We start from the raw sequence: 19,844 nt of genomic DNA, 5'->3' as shown, positions 1-19,844 counted from the left end.
TGGAATGATCCCAGGAATATGCATCGCGAAATTGCAGGTGAACGATTCCAAACGTGTTCAAGAAATACTCGCAGGACCAAAGCGTGGAGAACGGTGAATTGTTGTTCCAATTTGTAGGTTCTCACGATCGTCGAGTGGTTGAAGGAACGAGAGAGCACCTGCATTAAAAAACGCGCGTTATTATTATTTTCACGCGACGTTATCCGACGACACGGCTGCGATCCTTTTCACGAAGACGTCGCGACGCCTTGCTGGCTGCCCTCCATTTTGTCCGCGTGTACTCGCGCGCGCGCCCCCACAAAAGCGGACAATGTTCCGCGAACAAAGCGCGTGCTGACCTTCTTTCCGCGATCCTCGCCGGCTGCAAATTGAATTCTCGCCGACAATGCATCGCGGCAAATTGCGCGTTCAATTCTGAGCAATCTTCTAATTATCGCCCACGGTCCGCCCCGTCGCCAGGAAATCGCGCCCCGCCTCGTCGTTTTAAGATATTACCCTCCAGTCGACGACAATACGATCGCTCGATGCTTAAATTTCACGCGATCGGTTAATGATCTTGGCCGTTTCTTGAACGTAACTGAGAGCAGTCCTTCTCGTCGCTCTTTCGTAGATACGAGACGTGTTCTGTAAATTATTATTATCGATAGCTCGAGTTTCGTGTTGGGGAATTAATACGGTTAGGATGGAACGTCTCTCTCCGCGTTGCTGACCATTTAGATCGAACTCCTAAAGGCAACCGACATAGCTCTTGTCATACATAGGCCAGAGTAACTGGACATGTCGTCCTGTGATGTGGTCTCCACTCGGATATCGACCGAGCGGTCCATCGGAGAGATTGTTCTTCTGTCTTTAAGCGCGATCTGAAAGAGCGCAGAGAGAACAGAGAGCCAGTTTCGGGGGACAGAAATCCTGGGGGAGGAAAAGTGCGAACGGCGGTGGTGAGAACGGATAAGAAACGTGGAGGAAATCTCGTTGGGTTTATACCAGAGCTTCCCGCGGGCTTTATTTTTAACTGCAGAACGGTCCTCGAGGTGGGAATTTCGACAAGAAAGTTTGCATATGAAATCTGAAGCGATCCCGCGACGCGTCTAATTTCCACGGGAAAGATGGTATGAATGGAGATCGTCCAATTAGCGGAACACAGCTCGTGATGATGTGCGACTCGCCTGGGAAATTTCACGGGGAATTTTTTTTTTTTAGGAAAGTAAGCGTTTAAGCGTTCTTAACACACGGTAGCCAAACTTCTGTCTCTTATCAGTGATCAGAAGAATTTCGAATTGGCTACTGGAGCTGAGTTTCGATACGTACACTCAGCTATGAAACGAAACACCGCCATTAGAAAGACGCCCGTCGCTCTAAGAAACCGTAAAGTAATTATAATAAAAAGTTTGAAGAAACATTAAAGTAACCTTAAGTAATTACCCCCAGTAAAAACTCTTAGGTTTACTACGCAAAGAATGGACGGTGATAACACGGAAGATGCATAACGTCTTTCATTAAATCGTGACTTGAGCAGCGTAAAAGAAGAAAAGAGGAGAGGAAAACACCGCTCGATTTTCTGCGAAGCATTAGCGAATTTCTCGCAAGAGCGCAGCCTATAGAATGTAAACCGCATCGAGGGGGTGGCGGATGTTGTCGCGGGACCAAAGAGAGGCGGAGGTTCGACGCCGTTCGGACGGAAAAGCGTCGGGGAAGCGGCTCGATCCGATACGATCGCGAAATAACGTTCCACGAGCGTCAAGTAAGAGGCTTAAATTGAATTTCGTCGAACGCGTCGACGCTTTGCCCCCTCTTTGCCGAGTTTTATCCCCAACGAAATGAATTCCGAATTAGAAACACGCGAGCCCCTCGTTCTCCATTTGCGCGGTCTGCGAGGCGCCACGGAGAACGCGATTTGCTGGAGGTCGCGAGATTATACATCCGTTTCCCTGCTCCTTTCGCGTTGAACGATTCCTGTGATTGGTGTGTCTCGTGGCTGCAGAGGGGTGGTGGATTATCGATTCGAGCATTCTCTACGTTATGCAGAACGAATTGTCCATCAAAATATCACTTGGCGAAGAATGATGTCTCTGAATCTTGAATAAAGTTTCCACTTTCGGAAGCGTGTATTAAGATTTAGGAAGAGAAATAAGGAAAGTAAATTTTGAAGTTCAAGAAGAGTTTTGGATCCTTGGTCACGTTCCAATTCTTCTTGCGATCCCACGTCGCCAAGACAGTCGTCTTCTTCTTGCTTCTTAGTACACGGATATAACAAGTTTCCTCCGATTTGTATTTACTTGTGTGCGCACAGTCGATTCGCCAGGGTTCTCATTAAACGATTTGTAATTCGGATTTGGACGGTGGAGCGGAACGAGAAATAAAAACGGGAAGAAGGGACGGTGCTTAAAAGACGAATAGGGGTGGAATAAGAATTGCAGCCATTTATTGGGAACGTTCGAATCGGCGATGTAAATACAATGCGCGCCGCGAATCGGAGATCAGGAATCGGTTAAATCCCAATAAAAGCAGGGTACACGGGTGTGATGTTAATGCTGAGAGGCAGACCGGGAAGCCCATAAATTTGTGATAGCAACCGCGTAGCACGTACATGCAATCGGTGTTATCGGCGAATAGTCGATTGTATTTTACGAGGAATGGAAGCTGGGAGGAGGGAAAGAGTCAAGAACAAAACGGTTTTACTCCTGATGGTACACGTCTCTTTCGAGGTACACAGCTGTGTAGTTTGCTACGATTAATCAGCGGGGAGACCATAAATTTTTTAAGTGATCAGTCGAAGCTCTCTCCTGGGGCTGGAAATAAATTAGAAGTAGTTTTAATCGAATCGATATTTAATTAGTTGATCGCGTAACGAATTACAGACTCTCGATCGGTTTTAATGCGGGAATTATTGGCAATTTATTTTTTGCTCTAAATAAATGACAAGTCCACGGTCTAACCTGAGGTAGAAATAAGGGTAATAAGCGTCTCGCGACGATTTTGCGCCGACGGCGCCATCAAGAATTCACAGTGGGGACGGAGAGAGGAGAGGCGAACGTATCCCAGCGATTAATGCACTCTCGAGATTGCGCTGCGCCAGCCTCGCAGCCCTCGATACGTCGAACACCTGGTGCAAAGGGAAGAAAAATGGGGATTGATCGAGTATTGGTTAAACCCCCGATCCCTTCGAGCTCCCTACGCGCAGATAATGGTTTAATTGGTAATTAAATGAAAAGTCCAAATACCCTCATATCCTTCACATACTACTTCCAGACAATATCAAGGGACGTTCGCCACTAACGTGGTACACAAACAGGAGGTTAAAACTGTTCGGTATTACAACCTCTGAAAACCTTTACTTTCACTCTTGAAATCTCACGTTAAACACCCACTTTGGCGCGGCAGTGTTATTCAAGGACAAGCAAAAGACGGAGGGGAAGCGGCGCGGAGATCAAGGCGGTAAATTAACCGCTTAACTCGCGTTTCCTTGGTCACGAGAGACTGAAACGAAGCCAACAGGCCAGGAATTTCTACCCGGTTTTTTCCCCCTCTTCGCCTCTATACATCTTTCGCCGGTCTGTGTACGTACGTGTACCGGACCAGCGTTTACCATTAGCAAGGGTCGGATGCTCGGGACGCAGAAGTGGAATGCAGATGAGGTCGCGGCAGCCTAGGGACCGACACGGCGAAATGGGCGAAATAAAACGAGCGATGGGCTGCTGGGAACCGCGTGGACGAAATAGGAACGGGGGCGAGCCGGGGAAAGGAATGAGACGAATGTCACGGAACATTTTTTTACGCGAAAGCATCGGGGATGCCGGCGGGCAAAATGCGTCGCTTGCCCGTGGACCGCAATCTCTCTTTTCCTCCCACTGTCCAATCGGTGGCCAATCGGAATATTCTGATCGCAGAGTGTTTCACGAATGCACGGTCATCGGTGAAAAGAAACTATACAGGCTCCCGCCTGAAAAAAACTGCACGAAGAAAGAAATGGCAAAATTTTTAGACGTTCGTCCGGACACGCAACATTTCTCTCCATACACTGGCTACAAAGAGTGGCACAGAAATTCTAACTACAGAAGGATCAAAGCATCCTTTTCAGCCTGAAAAACTGCCTCTCCTCTCCCTGATCCTTCTATCTCCATTCATTCCCTTGCCCCTGCGCCGTTGCGTCCAGAGTACAGAAACTCGACGAAAGAAACAAACACCCGCGGAAGATAGTCGACCGGGGGGTGCACAGTAGCCACTCGCACTAAATAACCGATAAGCACCGGAGGGCATTACGGATGGTGGGGCGGGTTACGCGGTGTTATCAGGAAAGTTCTAAACGCCACGAAGCACGCGCATTAAGTGCATCAACTTGGTGTATCGCCTCGTTCTAGTTCACAAAAGCGCGTTTTATACGCCGGCAGTAAACGTCCGAGTGGCCCTCGTAAAAGTGGCGATCCAACGGGTCACCGTATTAAGCAGATACACGCCCTGGACGGGCCACCCGCGCCCTTACGCTTCGCCTCTATGACACCCTTGCGTCTACGTAATGATACGCGTCGCGTTTCTATGCTCGTCTGTCTTTTATGAAGCTGTCCGAGTGATTGATCGGACATTGGAGACGTTGAGGAATAACTAGTTTTTACAGTGTCTTCTTTTATCGGGTTTTTCGGCTTTCACGACACGCAGAGGGTCAACACTGAAACGTGTTTGACGTGCGAGGCTTTCGAAGGGTTCAGTAATACGACAAACAATGTAAAAACTTGGGTAAAGTGTATAAGTAAAAAGATACATAGAGATCAGTCGTGTATAGGGAAGGAGAGGGTTGAAAAGGACACGAAAGGGTTCGATAAAAGTTACGTTTTAATTATGAAAGAATAGTGTTGCATAAAAATGTGGTATAGACGACGAGGGTTGACTTACGATCGAAAAATAAAAGGATCAAAGTCGAAGACATGGGAGGTTTACGTAATTTTCGCGTTTACAGCGATGTCGTCGATATCGAGGAATGGCGTGCTTTATAGGCCGCCCATGGTGGGAGCAATAAATTCCATTGGTCGCGCGCTTATGAAGCGTAAAAGGTTTCCTCGCAATTCCCGCCGCTTTTACGTTCGCGGATCAAGAAAAATATCCTCGCCGCGGTCGTTCCAGCCCGCGAGGCGCGGCTAAACCTGTGTTGCTACCTGTTAAGTGGCACATTACGAGCAACGACTCGAAAAAGCCCTGATAAATCTCCGCGGGAGATATTATAACAGGTCTCGACCGTCGTCCAATGCGACTCGACCTCGTTACTCGCCGTTCGACCTTTTTACGGCTTCCGCTGGAACTCTGCGAGAACTCCGCGAATCTTTTCCCGTCCCTCGCGAAGTACTTAGCAGAAAATGGAGAGGACCGTTCCAACAATTGATTTTTGATGAATATTTATGACCGCATAAGAAATTAAGCGCTAAAGTTTCCGCTCGATCTGTACGGCTCCAGCTTAAGTTTCAGATATCGAGGACTACAAGAAGCGACAGGAGTTCTTTAATCGCGTAATGTATCACGTAATTACATTCCACTCGAAGAAGCTCATGGACTAACGATTAACCGATCGAAACCTCGGCAACTGAAATAGCTACTGCTCAGACTCGACAAACTTTTCCGCCCCAGATATCGTAAATTCCCACGATGACAAGTGGGATAAAGGGGATGAAAATAAGAAACAAGATTTGTTTCAGCCGCGAAACCGGATTACTCGCGAAATAGCGATTAACGAGGAGGTCTGGGGGCCGGAAAATTTGAATATAAGTCGCGGCGTTACTTAAAGAGGGAGCTTCTTTTCACGGGGGTGGATAGAGGGTAGGACGAGCGCCAGCGAGGCCGCTCCAGAATAGCCCAATTCATTCGACGAGCTCATTATACCGGACTCAGCGCGCGCCTGTTCCCCGACGGCTTCGCCTCCATCCACTTTTGCTTAAAACCTTGAAATTACAAGCGCCGTTTTCGGTGCGCCGCGCCGAGATCCTAATTCTAAACGAGTGCAAAGCGGAAAATACAGGACGAAGCTTTCAGCGCGTCGCTGAGGAGCCACCGGTCGGCGCAAAGCGAGGCGAGGCTCAGAGGACAATAGCCGTTCTTCGTCGACGAAATTACCGGTTTCGTTGTCGCCGCTGTCGCTGTTCTTCTGCCTGGGAATTTATAATCGAAAAGTTGCTCGATTTGGGTTAAGTTACTTTCGAAACGATTCTCTGCGGAGTCGAAAGAACACTCGCGATGATACGCTCGTTGAATTCGAAAAGGCATTCCACCAGTTATTAGCAATGCCTTGCGAAGTTTATGCGCTTCGATCAACCCCCCGAAACTTTTTTGAAAACGCGCGGAATAACTTCTTTGTTGTCGTTGGGAGTTCTTGGAACAACGAATTGTTGCACGAGTGCAACCTCGATTGAGATAGCCAGCTGTAGCATCGATCGAGGACGATCTTCGCACGAGGCAGCCCGAAATGGCGGAGAACAGAGTCCTCGGGCGCAGTGCTCGCAGCACTCGAGGCAAATGGAAATTTATATCGGCCGGCGGGGTATTTACGCCGCCCTTTAAGGCGCCGCTCGTCGCTGTACTATTGTCGGAATAATGGGGAAGACGATGGCGCGGCGATGCTCCGGGGTAACTACTGAAACGATTTACCGTGGACGTTCCTTTCTTCCTCGGGAACCTAAGAACGCGTAGCGAAATAAAAAAGTGGCTACCACGACTCCACGCGCTCGCGTTTCGTTCGCCACTTCGACTAGAGAGGACTTCCCCAAATTTCGATGAAAATCGAAGGCGATCCGAGTGGACGGCTAACTCGTTTAATCAGTCAACATTTCCCCTAAAAGCAGGCGGACCTTCAACTTTGCTAATTTCGTTCTGATTATTATCGTGACGTAAAGGGTGCTCGCGAGGTGTTGGACGCGATGTAATTGAAGGGTGAAACTTTCCGGAATGTAGCAATTAACGCGTACACGAGTTCCCGCGAGTTCCGCTCGACTCTACCACCGATATCATTCTGTTACGATAAAAAAATCACAGCTATTCGCGTGGCATTCGCAATAACATATCGCTCGCGTTCGATATCCAACGCAGTTTTCCATTTCCTCCGTGGCTGCTTCAACCCCCTGCGGAACCATTCACAAAGGGGATGCAACACGCTCTCCGCGAATCGCACGAAATCAAAGATCCCTCGATTACTAAGCTACGTACAGAATGAACACTTTGGTCGACTGTGAACCGTGTCTCTCTCTCTCACACAGACGCAGAGAACGTTGCAGCCAGGTGGCTCGAGGCGCAGAGACGCTCGCGAAACCGCTTGAACCGTAGTACAGTTCCGGAAGTCTCACGGTTGTGAAACATCGGTCAGTATATCCTGTTTTTGTTCCGAGGAGCGAGCGGGTGACAAACGTGGCGCTATGGAACGACGGTTTTATTCGCTGCAACCGGTGGCCAGCGGCTTTCACGACGGATAACACCGGAGGAACCGCAGTCAGCTGCAGATAGAGCTCCAGCCTTGCCTGCGCTGATAAGCTTTATCCCTCCGCGTCTTTCCGAAGGATCCACCGTTCCGGTTGGCCAACCTCGCTCGAAATTTACCTGCCAGACTTGGAAGGCTCGCGCTGCCTAGCTAAGAGCCCGGGAAAGTTGTATTGTTACCGTGTCTACGTCCAGATGGGTAGTTTACGATGGCAACTCCCCTCTGGGCTCGAAAGAAGAATGGAATTTGGACCGTTCGGAGTTTTGGCTCAGTTGGAAAAGTTTCTTAAGGGGAGTTGGAACGGTCTGTCTTATCGATGTTGAATGCGCCAACTTTATGCACCTTCCTCGCGGGGACGGGGTCGGATATTGAAACCTAATTTCAGTCGCGCGTTTCCACGGAACAGATGGAGCGATTCATTCCGAGCTGGATTCATTTGATACTCTACCGAGAACGCCGCCCGTCAACGAGACGGTATCGCTCGCACGAGAAATTTGTACAAACCGTTTTTAATATACGTACGCCGTTCCGCGCGCTGCGTACGCGTTATTCGCGGCCAGGCAACTTTTTGGAATCTCCATATAGAGGTGGCTTCATTAAACTTTTCCGCGCTGCGTGTATTTTAATAACAAGTTGCGGGATCCTCCTGGAGCGGAGCCACGCGTTTATTAAGCGCGAGCTAGCGAAAATTTCGTGCGGCGAAGATACCAAGGCGCCCAGCAACCCCTCGATGCTCCCCGTCTTCCATTAACGCTAAATTAATTTTACTAAATTAGTTGGCAGACTCGCGAACCTTGATAAAATTACTGCCAATAACGATTTCGTCGTTCGCAAACTTCGAAGCAGAGTGGAACCGATTTTTACGTGTATGTAACGAGATCGCAAAACCTTGGAGTCCACGTCCAAACTTGTCCCAGCAGAGTTCCCGGTCGGTGGCCTCTTCCAGCCGCAAAACGCTTAGGTTTAGAACAGCGCGCCCGTGGAATTATTCGACAACAGCGCCGGGAAGTCGTTAAACTTGAAACCGCGGCTCGGGTCGCTTTTACCAGCGCGTTTACAAGCGGCGAGCGTAGCAGCGAGCGGTCGCGTTCTGCAAAGCCGCAAAACATTCGTCCCGGTGATGAAAGTTGCTCGGTCCCGTTCGCCGGTCGATCCGTTGAAAAACATCGAAAACGGAGGCAGATTCGCGTTCGGAGCGACGTGATAGATTGCACCCCGACGGTGCAGGGTACTTTGCGCCCTCTGAACGCCGGAGAGAAACTCGTTCCGCCTTCCCGATCTATTTCAAGCTCTGTTTTTCGCTGGTCCACTCTCGCGATCGACAAAACACCCGATCGAGAGCTGTTCGCCGCGTTGATGGCGCTTAGGTTCCGCTCGACTCTTCCTGGGAACATCGTCGCGATCAATTCTGACCGCTTGCGAAATTACCAGAAAATTATACTTTACAAAAATCCTTTTCTTCTTTACAGACAGTCGAAGCTGGAGATCGAAGAGGGTACGCAGAAATCTGCACGATGGAATATGCGATATCATCGAGGGAAGACTAGTTGAAACGCTTGAAAATTTCCATAGAAAACTGGCGATCCACGAGCAGAACCTCGAGATAGAACCTGTCCTCATAGTGTCCGGCACTGCAGCCTGGGGATCGATCCGGTATTCTCGAACAATTCCACGGCCAGGCTTCGAATCCCGCTCGAGAGCGATTATCAGCACGTTACACATTGAGACACATTGGATTAATATGGCGAGTCCCGGTGTTACACAATAGTTTGGTAGCCGGATCGACCCCCGCGCACCCTTCTGTCTCCGCCACTGCCAATTACCGGAAGCCCCGGCCGGAAACTTGGCCGCGCAGCCGTCCTCGAGCTCCACCTGTCCGCGGGTAACTTCGATAATGACGTTTCAGGCTCTTGTCGCTGGGAATTAGAGAATTTCTGCCGGCGTCGGGCTAACTTTTTCCCAAGTCCGTCCATGGTCGGAGGTTTTCACGGTGAACGAATTTCGTTGCCTTCACTGGCGGTGGGTATAGCCCCGCGATAATTACATGACGCCACGAGGGTTACGTTCGACGGAAGTCGAAGAGTTTCACCGGTGTACGTAGAATAGACTGACGGAAGCTGGTCGTCGAGGCTGGTCGATGCCACTCAGAGGTCGTTTCATACTTGACTCGAGTCTCCTGGGCGGCGAACGACGCTCCGCGATGGTCGTCGACTTCCCAGTCACGTGTAAACTTAACGAGGAATCGGCTCGGACGATTTTAATGGACGAGCGGGTCGGATTAATAAACGAGCCGGCCTTCGACGATCCACGGACCGGGAATGGTCCCTCTGGGGCTGTTAATTACTGGCGACGCTTCGTTTGGGATACTTAACCACTTAGCCGTGCTGGATGGGGCACTGTGTACGGATATTTATCGAGTTTAGAGTTATAATTATTATACGATAGAGCTGTATCCGGCTCGATTAATTGGTTCCTTCTTTTCGTCTGATATTACCACACGCAAAGCACATCGATTAGAAGGAGTTTCCCTTTGGCGAGGAAATCCTGAATTCGAATAGACGAACACCTTTCACTCGCTATCGAGCGAAGAGACGTGGCCATAAATTTGCCAGTTACTCCGGATCCAGGGGACTCATGCACTCGGCAGGAACGAATCCCGCGGAAGCCGGAAAGTTTGTAAGACACTTCGCCGCGGGAATAAAGGGGAAAAGACGTACGTGAGGACCGTGCGAGAATAAAAGCGGCTCCGTCGTTATTCGCCCGACAAAAAGGTAGCTCCTGTAGGCGGTCGAGTTCACTGGCCACATTCCATCCCCTCGCTCGATATCCACCGTAAAACACGCACGTGAGAAACTTCGAGCTCCTCAGCGGCTTATGCCTGGTTTCGCCGGAACTTCGCTGCACGCACTCGCCAGGTCCTCCCAGCGGGGCCCGTCGACCATCGCGGGCCGAAACTTCCGTGGGAATTGCCCCGCGATGCGCTCCATCGAACCACCCCCTCTAATTTCCCATATTCTCGCGAGCTTTCCGTGGACCAAGTTTCGAGAAGCTTCGCGCCTTCGTACATTATTAACAGCGCTCGCTTGCGGCTACTTTGCTTCGAGAGAAATGGGTTTTAATGTTGGTTGGTTAAATTTTTGTAATAATAATCGTGGCTTAAACATCGCTGAACTCGTTTCACCGCACGATCGATTCGCCTCCATCCTGTATTGATTCAATCTCGTTAAACAACCCTCCGCAAACCGGCGAGCGTTTGCAGAGAGGCGACACCGTAACCAGGTCCCGAGTAAAATTAGTTTTCTTTAATCCTCTCCGTCCTCCTCGCTGGCCTCTTACCTGCGAGGTAAGACGAGGCTGCGCGCGAAAAGACAAACAGAAATATCGCGTTTAATTAGGGGCCGCGTAAACGCAAACAACGGGCAGGTTCGCGAGGCCAAATTGAACCGCGGCTGTGCAGCGTCTAGAATTTTTACGCGACACCAGAGACGCTGCCACTGTACCCGAGAATGCCCATCGCAAACACCGTTTCTTCTTACGATTACTTTTCCACCCTTCCCTTCCACAAGCTTCCAGCTACTTCTCTCGTCCCTACGTATCGCAAATATTAAATTCCAACCGCGCATAGAAACCACTGGAAGCTGCCACGAGAAGGTATCGCGTCTGCTGAACGAGATTTCCCGTTTATTCGAGAAGACAGTGTCGACGCTGCGAAACGGGGCTTCAAATAATTCGACGTTCTCACACGGATTGGATTTCCTGCACGAGCCACGTTCGATACGCGAGATTAACTCGCGTCGATGAAGAGGAAGCTGAATATTTATTATATTGTTAATTTCGTCGATGGAAGCCAGAGAAATTCTCGCAGCGAGGAGGAAACTGTACGTTTCCGTGCAGTGTCGCCGCGAGGGAGGTTCTCGAGAAGGGGGTGGTTTTGCGGGACGAAGGAACCTTTTTTTCGACCCTGTTACAGCGGTCGCGATATATTCATTATCGTTACGCGAGATGGTTACACGTGCACGTGCGGTACAGCCGAAATTAGATCCTTCCCGAGGGCGAATTTCGCCCGATCTCCCGTCTTCCTCTCGACGCGGGTCCGTCCTCTCCAACGGGGACACCCAAGCTCCGGATGGAAGTCCAAGGTTGTTTAATTAAGAACTTCATTTTGGGTACGCTGTCCGTTCGCTTCCTCTCGGTCCTTTTTAGTCCCTGGTACGCTCCTCGATTCCGTCCCCGTAAATTAATCTGGTACCAGGCGTGGTCGACGATCGCGAAGAATTATTACCCCGAAACTAATGTCTCTAACGCGTGACATTTTATTTCCTCTTCGATAAACCGGAACTGAGATAAAATAATCGAAAGGAGCGCGAAAAGAAAAACGGGGATGGCAAGTAGAACGCAATCCTTTCGTCCAGCCGGTGGTCTCGAACTGGTACCAGGGTTATCGAGCGTGAAACATCGAACGCGTGTGAATTATTCATTCCAGCGACCGTGTGCGATCCAACGCGAGGAAGTGGGTATCCGCGTTTCGAGAAATTGTCCTTGGTTAATCCTCGAATGTATCCCTGGCGACTCTCGTACTGAGGCAGTGGTAGAACTTTCGCAAGCGTGGTACCAAAATGGCGTCGAGCGGAACGGTGGAAAATTATGAATCGTTAAAACGACGTTAGCGACAAGACGTGTCCCGTTGAGCGTCCGCCGCGACGAGAAACCTGTCGGTTCCAACCCCCTGGCAAATAGGATTAAACGGATCGGATTAAGGGACGTTAATCGAGACCGTGTCCCGTTTCGAAACGGTGGGTACGCCTACGAGTCGAATTCCGGCGAGCTACCCGGGTTGATTGTCTCGCCGAGTAAAATGTTTGCAGAAGACCGAGCGAAGCTGTCCGCGGTGGTTTTTAAGGGATTAATGTTTGTAAAGACGGGTATAAGTAAGGGATGATAGGGATTTGTCAGCTGGTACGCTTTACGCGTTGAAACAGTGGCGGTTTTTCGTTCAGCGAGACGCTCAATTCGATCGATCGCTGCTGAGCAACGAAACGTCAGGGTGCAGAAGTAACGACGAGTCTCCTTGGTTATTTTAGAAAATGCTCGCTTCACGGAAAAGTAGGTGATGAAAAATCTTTATTAGCTCAAGAGGAAGACGGCACCTCGGCGGAACTGCGCCGCGGAGTGGAGATTGTTAATCACGCGAGCGACTTGGTGAAAGTTCGCGATCAACCACGGCTCGAAGAAAGCATTCGCTGGCAGCCTCGCGGGCTCCTAATGGAACCAGCTCGTTACAATCTTATCCGACACTGAGGGAAGAAAAATCGAACGCGTCGAGCTGAAGACGCTCCGCGTCATCGTCTGAGACGTAATTGCTTTCCGTCTCGTGGGTTGCGGAGGATCGTGAAATCGTAAGGATAATTCCGCGTTCGCTACGCGTATGTCGAATTGAAATTCAGTGATTAAATTTTGATAGCTGCGCTTGGGTCAGATTCTTCTCGACGTTTTAACGACACACCGTTTTCTATTGCTCGCGTTTCACTCGCCCCTGGTATTTGAATTTTTCTCCAAGGGGGATGATTTATCGCCGCATTGTAGGATGTAAAGGGTATTGGAAAAGTTTCGCAGTTACCCGCTGATGAGTTATCGAGGTCTCGAGGAGGCGCGATTAAAAATTGATGACCGCCCGAAAGACGAGAGTCCCTGGGGGAATCTTGACGTCCCGCTCGTCAAACGGAACACACTCTGTTGAACGGTGACGGTGGATTAATGAAAATGCTTCTTCGCTACGAAATTGTTTTGCGACCCAAGGAAATAAAAAGCGTCGCGCGACGATAGAATCGCGAGGTGGAGAGAAACGATATTAGAACGAGATTTGAACTGGATAAAAATCTCGCTCGTACACACTCTCGACGTTTTACGATTCAATACCTCTGGCTGCGTTATCAATGGTCGACTAAACTCTCGAGGGTCGATGGAATTCATAGGCGCGCGTCAAGATTAAACCGGCGCTCGTCAAATAGATCGAACACAATTAAAAATTGAGTTTTCACCGCGCGGACCTCGGCTGTCTAGCTTCGAATCGACGAATTCGGTTATATTGTTGCACCCCGTCCGCGCTCGTTTGTTCCACTGGCGCCCTTTCGCCAGAGCCAGAAAAATGCCACGCGAGGTATTGAGGGTTCGAGCGTTTTTTTTTTTTTGCTTTTTTTTTCTTTTCATTTAAACGAATTCGTCACTCGGACAAGTTGGCAGACGAACGACGAACGTCAAAAATCCTGAGCAACTTTTTTTTCCCCGCTTCTCCCATTCCCCTTCTTTTGTTGCCGTTTCGCCTGTTACTTTCGACGTTTCGCGCGCCTCGACAGCCAGCAGCTTTTTCGTAAGGGACCAAGGGCCGCCACGACGGATTGAAAAATGGGAAACGAAGGGGGGCAGGCACGGTTCGAGTGCACTGGAGAATGGCCAAGTATCGAGCTGAAATTCGAAAAATGCGAAAAGTTGTGGAAACGCCAATTGTGTGGAATTAAAGTCCGATGGAGATTTTTCCTTTTTTCTCTGCCGTTCGCTTTGAACCAAAGGCCGTTCCGCGGAATTAGGACATTCAAACTCTCAACTTCGCCCCGTTGAAGTTCCTCAATGTTACCTTTTCCCGGTGATTTATACGGAACTTTTAATAATATGACGGTTCTCGACGAGAAAATTAAAAACTTGGCGCACTCGCGGGGAAATAAAAAAAACCGTGAGGGGCCTCGAGACGAATTCACCCCCCGCTTCTTAAATGTTAGCGCCGTTTCGCGAAATTTCACAGCGCCCAAATTGTAGCGCTGTATTAGGTATTACAATCTCTTTGAACCAGGATTATCTTAGAGCGTAATTTCCATCAGCCAGCCGATTCCAGTCTCCTGCTGAGGAAATTAGGATTAAACGGAATATCGAGTTGGCGCTGCCCGATTCGATTAGAGGAATCCACTGCGAATCGACTCAACGTTTCGGTTCAATTTCTTGCGTTGCTCCAAGTTCGCAATTTATCGGATTTGATCGTGAGATCGCGAGATAAAATTTGTGTTGCGTTTAAACGATATCGCGTGCCATCTCTCTCGTGTCGTATATTTCGCGCGGATAGATTCGCTCGGATGAAGTTGCACGATCGTGATTACCTCTGTCCGGTCGGGTTCGAAGTTGGTGCGATGGAGTTGAGACGTTTTGTCCCGCGAGGGCGAACAGAAAGGATCATCGTATTGGTCTCGCGAGCGTCACGGGAAGTAACAGTCGCGGTGAAATTCGCGACGGAAATTGGAAGACGCGGACCTCGTTGATTGCGTTGCGTCGGTGGAATAAAAGTGCCTCTGACCCGATTCGGAAACGTGATTTTTCGTGATCGAATTGATACTAGTTTCCCCTTCGCCAACGCTACCATACCACAGCCGCGAGCTTTCAGCAAATTCAGCTGAAACGACGCAAACATTTTCTCAGAGGAACTTCTCCGTTGAATAGATCGTCCGATTCCGTCTACTCAAGATTAGCATCGAATTGTATCGCAAACAGTGCGATACAGCGGGGAAAAAAGCCCATCGCGGGAGAACAACTCTCGTTGCTAAACAGCTCGAAAAAGTGGCTCTCGTGCCGCTCTCAATTTAAATTAGAGAGCAGCCTCCAGTTTAGCGGCGTTGATGAAACAAACAGACTACGGGCTTTCGTTCAGTGTCCGTCTTCGAACTTGGTAAAACGGCTCGAGATCTCCGGCTGCTCTTCAGCTTTCGAGCCGAGAAAATGTGTAAACTCGACGCGAACTTCTTTCAACTTTTCTCATAACAGCCAACAGGACTGCTCCGCTACTCTCGTTTACTAATAAATCGCGAAGCACGATAAGGGTAGATTTTTCACGATGGATTTCGAGCGCTCGTTATCCAAGAAGATGCGACCGGAAGTCGAGAGTTTGGCATAGAGAGAGAGGCTAGAGCGACGCGCGCGCGTGCAGACCACCGTGGTAAATCGCGTAATCACGGCCCCGCGAATATTTGACTTGGCTGGTTGGGCGATGGGAGGAGAACTTGAACCGTCTCTGGTCGGCGAGTAGACATAATTACGCGTCTGATTAAACATTACAATTGCAAGTCAGCCGAGGTTTGTCACGAGCGTCTGCGGCGTTGCGGTGTCCCCCGCAGACGTGTCTGTTCCACCGCCTAACTGCGCCCAACGCAGTTGCAATTGGTGGCTGGATAGGGTGCCGTCGCGTCGCCCCGGTTGGAAACGTTCCACGCCGCGTGCGAATCGATTTAATTAATTGTTGGTCGATCGCGCGAATCAGGGTGGAAGAATCGTGTTAACTCTCGATGCCTTGCCGCCTCGACTCTCTTGGAATCTTACCCTTGGAAGATTAATTGATAATTAAAGAAGAGCTCGCCACAAGTTGGCGGCAATTTCGCGATCAAATTTGGTCGAACACCGTCGGCACTTGGAGGTCGAAAGTTTCGAGTCTCGAACCGGCGAGGGTGCATTAAACATAAAATCGAAGTTCGACGGGTGAATCGCCTTGGAAAGTCGTCGAAATATTTATTACGTTGCTCTCGCGCAGCGTAAACTTGGACGCGTCACTGGTGCCCGAGTAATAACGTTACAACTGTCCAGGGAGGGTGCGAGCGCGCGGTGCAAACATCCCCGCGTCGTCATAAAGTCCCCAGGGACTCTGGGCGATTGAAATTTTCGCGATACCCACGATCCCCTGTCGCTGTCACCTAGCACGCTCGCAACACGCCGTCGCGCCCTGAATATCCTCGTCGAAACGCGCGCGCGTTCGAACTCGCTAACGAGTCGAGGGTGAACGAGTGGCGAAAGTAATGGTCGAAATTGTTCGTCCTCCCGTGGACATCTGCGCCGGACGTATATTGCTATTCGTTTCGGAATTTGTCGAGTAGCCGGATTTATGCGCGCGTTCGATCATTACCGCGATATGGGACGCGTTCATGCTTCGAATGATCCGAAATTATTCCCAATTTCCGCGATGGAAATTGCCGATAGAAATCGCGCCGCGCTTTAGCAGTCTGCCACGCGAAACACGAGGAATCCGCGTTTTTTCAGCGCGCACTTTGAAACAGAATCGCTGTGGTAAATATTTCATGATACATCAGAGAATCTTATGAAACATGAAGAACCGTCAAGTGCACTGCGTAAGGTCGCACGTACGCTGACCACTTTTCGTCAGTTTTCAGCAGCCTGGAGTGCGGATCTTCTCGAAGCTCCTCGCCACAGTTTTTGTCAGTCGAGAGGCTTTTTTTTATCTACCACTGACCGTGTCGTGCGGTGCGTACATTTCCATGCATTTCCATAATCCTCGCCTCGACCAATAAACGCTGTCAATGTTTGGTCAGTCGAGAAGTTGCGCGATTAAAATGGATGTTCGAAGGAATACTCGAAATACAGGGAAACCATCGAGTGCGACAAATTGGCGGGAGTCGTGGGAACGGTTGCAGTAAAAATGATCTGTAATTCAAACTGAATCGATGTTAGAACTCGCCTGCCATCCGGGTCGGTCCTCGGTTCGTACTGCCTTAAATTATCAGCGTAAAACTGCCAATACCACCGAGAACTATGCCGCGTCCGAAACATCGAGGAATGCAATCGGCCCGTAAACTGTTCGAAAATACGCTACGCCGTTCGACGTGATTTCGAATCGAAGTGGGAGTTTAAAAAGCGCCGTTCGAGAAACTTTCTCTTAATTAAACTCCCATCGAAGCGTGCCGCGACCGCGGAATTTCATTAACCTCCCTGCTTCACGTAAGGAGACGTACTCCTCGAAATTTTGGTCGAAGGAGGCGTCGATAGGATTTCCAGCGAAGTGAAAACGTCGATCTATGACCGATCTGTATCGTCATTTCTCTTTTTTCACTCGTACTACTCGTAACTAGCGAAAGTATTTTCAATAAAAGCGTAAGATCCTTCAAAATGTAATTCGATGGATCACGAGTGACTTTAGATGAAATCCATCGTCGAGGTGAAACCTCCTCGTAAAACTTGTCTCGCAACGATCGCGCGGCTCCGTTTGGATGATCCAAGGAGAGACGCGTGCTTAATCGTCGAAACTACCGGTGGAGACGCTTAAATCTCAGCCGGAAACTAACAGAGCCGCGCGGATGTTGATGGGCGCCGGTTTTACGAGGCCCTCGTACGCGACGCGAGGCGGCCGTTCGCTTAACGTAAGAGTTTAACGCGGCAATTTTCCTGTTTCCGCGCAGAACGAAGATGAACGAGATGGAGCTGATCCCTGAAGGCTGAGAGCGTGCGGATCCTCGACATGACCGGCTGGAGAATGCGGCCGACTACATCGGTGCTCGGCGTCATCGCCATTGTCTCCGTCATGATCACTGCCACGCCGTCAGGTGAATATTTCACTGTTCTCCATTATTCTTCCCTCGCAATTTTCCCTCTCTCTCTTCTCTATTTTCAATTACACACGACAGGGAAAACTGATACTCATCGCTTGATCGCTGAAACTCATTGCAAATAATGGTACGAAGAGTTAGAAAATTTATACGTTCGAGCAAATATGTATAGACGAGACAGAGTACAAAAAATAGAACGCGACACTGTGCGCGTAATTATTTTGAAAGGTGTGAAAACGACGAGGACGAAGGCGGCACGGTTTTCGCGCGGTACCATAATGGCCGTAGATGCAATAGCGATACGACCCCGGGCGAAACGCAACAGAATCGAACGTTGGCACGGGGCTTTGTCATCGGGTCGTCAGATAGGGTCTCTTATATTGGTTTTCGCTGGCCGCGCGCAAAGTCCGCCGAATTTCCGCGGCGAACGTGATTATTTACTCCGATCGCACGTATCGCCGCGTAAGCGATTCCGTTCGGCCGGCCGATAAACGCTTTGACCGTTTACCATGCTCGATCGATCGGACGGGGAGGGGGTGGAGAAAAAAAAGAGAGAGTCACATAACACCAGGAGAGATCACAGTTCGTCGCTTTTTATAACGCGGTCCACGGGCCGGAAGTAATCTCTGAAATTCGTTTACGCGCAAACAACCCCGCTGGTCGAAGATCAATCGGGACCACGCTCGAAAATGGGACGCTGTTTCGATATTTCGTAACCGTGTCGCGAGCTACAACGTTGGAAACCGTGTCGAGAACTTGGACAGGGTAGCTCTCGCAATGTTTTGTCTGAACTGCGAGCCGCTGAAGTTCGATGCGAGCCATTCGAAAGGCTTCTTAGCGCGCGCGTGATACAAATTTATACCTCGCTGTTGCAATTGTTAGAAATCGTTTGTATAGAAGTGCAGTGATCCTTTGAATTTTTAAATCTACAACTTTAAGTCTGACTTTACTCTCATCTCTGCACACAAGTTTTCCGCGCGAACGTTTCCCAGCGTCATCCGCGAGGGTTGAAGAAAGGACGGTAGCGTGAAACGAGAGAATAGAGATCGCTGGTAACGTTGATAAAAAGATTTGTGCTGTTCATCGGGTAGCACGAGCCGCGAATCCAGCCACGGGATCGGTAAATTATGATCGATGCGCCGCGTTCCATAATTAAGCGGAGTTACGTGACTGATCGCACGTACTTCAGCCGGTGATTACAGCGAATTAGCGCTGCTTTTTAGCGCGTCCGCCTCTTCTTTCCATCGTTTTTGCCTGGCACCCGTGGTGCACGCCTCGCGCAGCTTAATCCGCGGCGTTGTTGCGGAAATTGCAGCGACAGAACAACGTTTCCGACGGATTTTCAGAGCCGATCGGCTCTTTGATACCGAACACGCGGTTGGTGAAAGATCAAGCGTACAAGTGAATAGAAATACGCGTGTTTAAAACGTTGACGGGAAGTAGATTTTCTTCTGTTGAAAATTCTCTGCACTCGAGCGATCTCGAAACGCGAGTTCGACGAAAGTAAAATGCTCGAGAGAGGAGGCAGAATTTTATGGCTACTCGACGTTTGCGACGAATCGAGGAAATCTGTATAAACTCGCCAGATGAACACGGAAAGGAACTTTTCTTTCACGAACGCGGGTATGTATATCCATGGGACTCGAGGACAAACAGGGCTTCGACTAAGCTGAAGTTATGTCCCGGGACGGAAGCCACGAGTCCCTGGAACGTTGCGCACTTCGTATTCCCCGGTACGATTTCAATCGGCCGGAAGAGACAGACGCGACAGTCGATCGAATGAAAAATCCAGCTTAAACAATAACTCCTGAGGAACAAAAGGCAACGCTGCCTTTGATCTTCCGTGAAATATCGCCGAGTACAACGCGGCGTTCTATCCTCGTCTCGATCGAAAATCGTGTCAATCTTCATTTTGCCTCTCTCGATCGAAGAAGAGGTCTCTGATTCGGTCTCGCGCAATTTTTCCAATTCAACATTCAACCTTCCACTTTTCTCCGCGCTCGTTGTTATTCCTAGAAAAACCTGAG

General features: G+C 49.6%; 1 protein-coding gene across 3 annotated transcripts in view; it reads left to right on the top strand.

Moving 5' to 3' along the window:
* Positions 1-19,844, top strand: part of LOC143424028 (uncharacterized) — a 155,802-nt gene that overhangs the window by 102,694 nt on the left and 33,264 nt on the right. For 2 of the 3 annotated variants that reach the window (XM_076895833.1, XM_076895832.1), the window contains one exon: positions 17,671-17,814. In XM_076895833.1, coding sequence (XP_076751948.1) covers positions 17,730-17,814 — 85 coding nt within the window. In that variant the 5' untranslated portion in view covers positions 17,671-17,729. Of the gene's footprint in view, positions 1-1,668; positions 1,742-17,670; positions 17,815-19,844 lie in introns of those variants that run through there. The other variant, XM_076895835.1, reaches the window with a different exon arrangement.

The sequence above is a fragment of the Xylocopa sonorina genome, chromosome 5 (assembly GCF_050948175.1).
Source record: "Xylocopa sonorina isolate GNS202 chromosome 5, iyXylSono1_principal, whole genome shotgun sequence".
NCBI classification, from domain to species: Eukaryota; Metazoa; Arthropoda; class Insecta; order Hymenoptera; family Apidae; genus Xylocopa; species Xylocopa sonorina.
This window is presented reverse-complemented; position numbering and strand designations above follow the sequence as displayed.